This window comes from Tachyglossus aculeatus, chromosome 17, assembly GCF_015852505.1.
Source record: "Tachyglossus aculeatus isolate mTacAcu1 chromosome 17, mTacAcu1.pri, whole genome shotgun sequence".
Taxonomy (NCBI): domain Eukaryota; kingdom Metazoa; phylum Chordata; class Mammalia; order Monotremata; family Tachyglossidae; genus Tachyglossus; species Tachyglossus aculeatus.
In genome coordinates, this window is record NC_052082.1 from 41,368,083 (window position 1) to 41,374,492 (window position 6,410).

A 6,410-nucleotide genomic window follows, 5' to 3' on the forward strand; every position below is an offset into this window, starting at 1 on the left:
GCACAGAGAAGTGAAGTGACTTGCCTAAGGTCACACAGCAGACAAGTGGCAGAACTGGTGCTAGTTCTGCCTCTAAGGACCATGCTCTATTCACTACGCCATATACCTAAATGTGTTGGGGCAGGGGTTAGGGTACAGATCCGTGTGTTTGTGTGGATTATGCTGAAGGAAAGATGAACAGGGTGGGGAAAATGTTTAGGTAGGGAAGGCTTCTTGGGGGAGAAACCGGGAATGCAGAAATTGAAGAATTGTTTTGTTTTCATTTATCTGTTGCTGATATTTCAGGTACTAGTACTCTTAGCCTTTCTGACCTAGGCAAATACTGATCAGAGGCTCTGATGTCTCACACCTGTGTTAAGTATTGTGCGTTAACAGAGTTGCTGATTTTCCGGTCTCAGTGCAATTTTGGGGGGGTTAGCCAAATCAGGATATAAAAGAGACATTAATAAATACTGATGGATAGACACATTCAGTGGTCATTAATGCAAAATTAGTCATGGGTGATATTGATCTTGCAAGGAGGAGAATCTAGGTAAATGATTGATGCAAATTTAGTGATCAGTAAGAAAATGGTAAGGATGAAAGTAATAGCTCTTTAGCATTTTTTATTGTGGTACTTTATTACCCTCAGCAATGCATTTTAGACAGGAAGCTCCACCAAACAATGGAGGACTAGACAGATTCAAAAGTCACAGTGGTAGGATTTTGGATAGGGACAACAGCAGCTTCAGAAATCTAGGGGCAGCAGCCGCAGTGAGATAATTGTCCTTGGAAAGCTTCAGGAAAAGAGAATACCCTTCTGTCGGTTGCCAACTTGTACTTCCCAAGCGCTTAGTACAGTGCTCTGCACACAGTAAGTGCTCAATAAATACGATTGAATGAATGAATGAGTGGAGAGGAAGAGGAAGATTTGGGAAAGGAATAAAGCTCTCAGACACCATGGGCCCCCCAGGGAAGAGCTGAGGGAGAAATCCTACAGCTCCTGCTACATGGGAGGAGACGCAAAAGTTATATCCACAGTGTCTCGTTGCAGCCTGAAACATGCAGTCTCTGGGAGCAGAGGAGGCGGATGTTATGACCCATTCCAGAACCGTCCGTCAGTGATGTTTAACATCTAATGTTTGGATGGCCTGGAGCAAATCCACTTTTTTTTCACGAGCCATTCATCACTTTTAACGCCGGTGGCATCCAAGTAGGCAAATTCCCCAGTTCCATGGATGGTGAACCTGGAACAGAGCACATGATCGGTCAACAGGCGTTGATGGATTGGCTCTTCCCCTGTGGGAGGAGGAGCAGCTGCAGTCCAGGGTCCCCTCCACCCCTTCATTTCTGGAACTGAGGTGATCCAAAATGACCTCGGGGCTGGGGGGTGGTCCAGGGTGAGGGTCCAGAGAGCAGAGGGCTCAGCCTCCTTATCTCACCCTCACTCCAAATTCTGAGTGGCCCCCAGCCACTGCAAAGTCTCCAGCCCCTTCCCCATAGCCCCAACCCCTTTCTGAGGCTCACACACACTGGATGAAGGCCAAACTGCTCCCAAACCTGAGACACAGTCTGGGCCAATTCCCAGGAAAGTGCCAGAGTTTTATCCTAGAATTTGAAGCTTGAGGGAATCGTTCTCCACTGGTTTCTGAGCAGCTCTGAACCTGGGCTAAGGGGCAGATTTGTTATCCTGGAAGGGGACTTCACAGAGCAACATTTCATTAAGAAAAGTCACCGAAGACAAGTCTTGGAACTCACTTGCTGTTGAATGCTGAGCCATCAACCCATTTCCAGCTTGAATCTCTTTCCTTGTTGAGTCCAAACCAGTAGGTAAAACTGCCCATGTGATTCTTCAGGATTTCCTGGGACAAGCACAGATGAGCCCACATTCCCACCAGTTCTCTCCTTGCCCCATCCCCTCCCCTGATCCATGTTCTATCCCCTCATCTCAGCTGCTGAACTCCACCTGCTCTGTGGTTAATGCCAATGACTGACAGGTGGCTAGTTTGAGTGACACTAGGATCCAGTAGCTCAGATATGGGGGTCAAAGGTATAGGAGCAGAGGGATGCGGAGAGGGACATGAAGAAAAGGGGAGGGTAAAGTCGGTTGAGTGGAAGTGCAGAAGTGAGGAGGCAGAATTAGGAGAGTGAGTGAGAGGTTACCATGTCAAAAGGGTGAACTTTTTTTATGTTTATGATACTTATTAAGCTCTTACTATGTGCCAGGCATTGTACTAAGCTTGTCTTGTCTTATGCTGTGGAGTTGTCTCCAACCATTAGCAAACCATGGACATAGCTCTCCTAGAATGCCCCACCTCCACCTGCCATCATTCTGGTAGCGTGTCCTTAGAGTTTTCTTTGTAAAAATACAGAAGTGGTTTCCCATTGCCTCCTTTGGCACAGTAAACTTGAGTCTCCGTCCTCGACTCTCTCCTCTGCCGCTGCTGCCCAGCATGGGTGAGTTTTGACTTGTAGCAGATTGCCTTCCACTCTCTAGTTGCTGTCCAAGCTAAGAATGGAATGGGTATGCCTCTGCTTGACTCTCCCTCCCATTGTCGAGACTCATGGAGTACTGGAAACTCTCCCGGTTTCCAGTACTCCACCTGAGAGGGCTAATGTACTAAACACTGGGGTAGATATAAGATAATCTGGATGGATGCAGCCCCTGTTCCACATGGGGCTCACAGTCTAAATCAGAGGAAGGAGGATTTAGCTCCTCCTTAGTACAGTGCTTTGCACACAATAAGTGCTCAATAAATATGATTGAATGAATGAAATACGATTGAATGAATCCCCATTTTACAGATGAGGTAACTGAAGCACAAAAACGTTGAGTGACTTGCCCAAGGTCATACAGCAGAAAAGGGGATGAACCGGAATTAGAACCCAGATCCTTTAACACCCAGGCCTGCTCTTTTCATTAGACCAAACTGCTTCCTTGAGAGACCCTTGAGAATACACTTATTAACTAATTGTCAGTCATCTTTTCTATGCAGTTATCACCTTAAGAGGGGCTTTCTTTTGTTGGGTCTGATGTAATCAACTGTGGTAATAAATAGGGTTCTGAGAAATTCTCAAAAACTTCAGTAGTGCTTAGGGATTTTTATATCTTGCCAAACTACTTTCAGTTTCCATATTCCTGGAAAATTTGGAATTTATATTTCAAACTGGGACATTTATAAAAATCCACACAAAATAGCAATGTAACAGAATTACTGCCTGTGATGAATAATAAAATAATTAAAAATAAAATTAAAAATAAAATTCAGTTTAATACTTCTGTAACTACTTTACTAAGTATATTTTAAGTTTATTTAGCAGGAACATTTATAAATCTCAAGCAAAATATCAATATTAGAATATTGCTGTGATGAGAGGAGAATGATTCAAAATAAACATGATAAAAACATTAAAATAATAAAAATAAAATGTGTAATATTTAAGTTAAATGCATCTAAAATTTGCACAATCCACAGGGATATTTATAAACTGCTCACCATACATAAACATTAGAAAATCAATTGCAATAAGAGGAGAATGAATAATAAAAATAAAAAATAAAAAGCCATTTTAATAATTTCAAATTAAAAATATTGGCTCCAAAACTGCCAATTTCTCAGGTGTTCTGGAAAAATTCAGCCTTCAACAAGCTAAAAATTTCAGGAGGTGGTTATAAATGCTGTATTATTGATACCTATTTAAATTAAAGGATAATTTGCCATCACAATAATAACAAAATAGGATAAAATTCTAAAAGAGAACTGGACAGATGCATTCCATGTATTGAAAATCATCTGAAATCCATGACTTGGAGTGGACTTGTCTGTGTTGTAACAGGGAAGACAGGGCAGACCTGAGACCTAATTGTGAGCTGGGGTGAAAAGAAATACTTGGCAAAGGAGAAGTCAGGCTTACTGAAAATGCCTTGAAGATTTTGACATGAAACTTTCATTTAAAAGGGAGTCATTCTATTTGACGTGCAAGTAGCTATAGGGCATCTAATGGGTGGATCAAGGGAGGGAAGGAAGGGAGAGAGGAATGGAAGACTGGGTGATGGAGAAGGAAGCCTGTCTTTGTCTGACAATTCCTATCAAAGCCACATCCGGTGTCTTATCCCCAAGTCCTCCTACCCAGAGCACCCCATCCAGCATTCTTACTTGCGTTCATTCATTCAATCCTGTTTATTGAGCACTCACTGTGTGCAAAACTGTACTAAGCGTTTGGGAGAATATAATACAACAACAAACAGACACATGCCCTGCCCAAATGAGCTCACAGTCTAGACACACACACCCCTCTGGGAGTTGAAGCTAGGCCAGTGAGATGGAATGAAGCTATTTCATTACATCTCCATGTACATGTAATGTGTACATGTAATGAACACATTACATGGTGTTCATCCTCCAGGACACCAGGGGAGAGGGACCACAGGGCAAAGGTCAGCGTGGTTGGGCAGGACTGGATGAAGGGGGTAAGAATGTCGAGGGGGGTGGAGATGGACAGGAGGGGTCACATCGCACTGTGAATAATCTTGGTCACTTTGGGACACAGGAAGCAAGTGTGAGAGCTCAACAGGAAAGAGGGAATGGTGACTTCCCTGGAGTCCATGACCTGGAACCATCATGGTGGCGGAGACAGAGAGCTTCCACACTAGCCTGGAGAGCTTCCCTTTCTAATGAAACGCCCCGAGCTCGACGAACCATTGTACTCAAGTCATCCATGACACCCCCACCCCCCCCCCTCTCTCTCTCTCTGCCCCTCCTTCCTGTCCCAGGTGCCCCCACCCCTGTGTGGAGCCAAGCTGCGGCCCTTAACCGGCTCTGTGCATGACTTGCTGTTGCTTCTTTCTTCATCTCTCCAGCTTGGCTGCTATTACTTCAGCCTGGACCACACTCTCTGCTCTTCTAGTGTCAGCTTGCTCATCTAACTCACCACCAACCCCTTTCCCATATCCCCCTTCTGGCCTGGAACTCCCTCCCCACCCATATACATCAGACTATCACTAGCCCCACCTCCAAAGCATTATTAGGGTCACATCTCCTCTAAAAGCCTAGGCCAAGGAGTCAGAGAACCTGGGTTCTAATCCCAGCTCTGTCACTTATCTGTTTTGTGACCCTGAGCAAGTCACTTCACTTCTCTGTACCTCAGTTTCCTCATCTGTAAAATAGGGTTCTCCATCACAATTGGACTGTGAGACCCATTTGGGACAGGGCTGTGTATAATCCACCTATTGTGTACCTACCCTAATGCTTAGTACGGTCTTGCGGCACATAGTAAGTGCTTAACAAATACCATAATTATTTAATTATTATTATTATTCTTATTACAGGCAGGGGAGTAAGTTGAGGGGAGACCCGGGTCAGGGAAGCTTTCAAATGCCTTCAAGGGGGAAGAGTTAGAGAGAAGGATGAGGCTGCAGGCTTAGTCAATCACCTACAAGGAATGTCATCGATCAGGAAATAAAGCCCAGAGAACACAATGCTGGCACGTGAGCAGTAGAAGGAAATCTCTATTACTGGTTCAATTCTCCCCCGTGACAACGAGCAAAGCAAACGGAGCCTGTCTCCTTACCATTTGTTGGGTGGTCATCATGGCGAGAATAGCCCCATCCACTTCACACAATGTTTTGCTCTCCTCCCAGTCCGTGGTTTCGGTAGAAAAAGAGAAGCATGTCCCTAGTATTTCCAACCAATTCAGTGAACACTCAACTTTATTTCCAGCTGGAGTTGGATATAGAGGTGGAATAGGAGTGGGAGTCGGAGCGAAAGTCGGAGCGAAAGTCGGAGTGGGAGTCGGAGTGGGAGTCGGAGTGGGAGTTGGAGTGGGAGTCGGAGTGAGAGTCAGAGGGGGAGTCAGAGGGGTAGAAGGAGTAAGAGTCAGAGGGGGAGTCAGAGGGGGAGTCAGAGTGGTGCTAGAGGGCCTAGGTCGAACTGGGGTTCTCCTCCCTGAAACAGAGACAGTGACACATAGGGAGAGGCTGAGAGAAGGAGGGGGACTGACCCCCTCAGTGACATGGGAAGAGCCTTCACCACAGTCCTGAGGGAACCAGTTTATGGTTTAGTGGTTAGAGCAGGGGCCTGGTAGTTTCAAGTTCTTGAGTTCTAATCCCAGCTCCTCCACTTGTATGTATGACCTTCCTCAAATCGCTTAACTTTTCCATGCCTCAATTCCCTCATCTGTAAAATGGGGATTAAGACTGTGAATTCTATGTGGGACAGGGACTGTGTCCAACCAGATTATCTTGTATCTACCCCAGCGTTTAGAACAGTGCCTGGCACAAAGTAAGCACTTAACAAATACCATCATTATTATTATTATTGTTATTACTATTGTTATTATTATCCAACTGGTATGCTCTAAAGATATGGACCCCAGATGACCAGCAGAGGATTATGAGTGACTTTGCAGTTAAAATGTGGTGTTATGGCCTG

General features: G+C 44.9%; 1 protein-coding gene across 1 annotated transcript; it reads right to left on the reverse strand.

Annotated features, from left to right (window-relative positions):
* Window positions 1–1,114: 1,114 nt before the first annotated feature.
* On the reverse strand, window positions 1,115–5,571 carry LOC119939154 (C-type lectin domain family 2 member A-like). The gene is made up of 3 exons (XM_038758941.1): window positions 5,551–5,571; window positions 1,738–1,841; window positions 1,115–1,226 (listed from the first exon to the last, which is right to left on the reverse strand). The coding sequence occupies exons 1-3, from the start codon at window positions 5,569–5,571 to the stop codon at window positions 1,115–1,117; spliced, it is 237 nt and encodes a 78-aa protein (XP_038614869.1).
* Window positions 5,572–6,410: the final 839 nt, after the last annotated feature.

What these genes read in the sequence shown, in the direction of transcription:
- LOC119939154 (XM_038758941.1), bottom strand. Translation starts at nt 5,571, where the DNA reads ATGATGACCACCCAACAAATG. An exon ending in TGATGACCACCCAACAAATG is followed by an intron (nt 1,842 to 5,550) that starts GTAAGGAGACAG and finishes TGCTTGTCCCAG; the next exon opens with GAAATCCTGAAGAATCACAT. An exon ending in GGCTCAGCATTCAACAGCAA is followed by an intron (nt 1,227 to 1,737) that starts GTGAGTTCCAAG and finishes GCTCTGTTCCAG; the next exon opens with GTTCACCATCCATGGAACTG.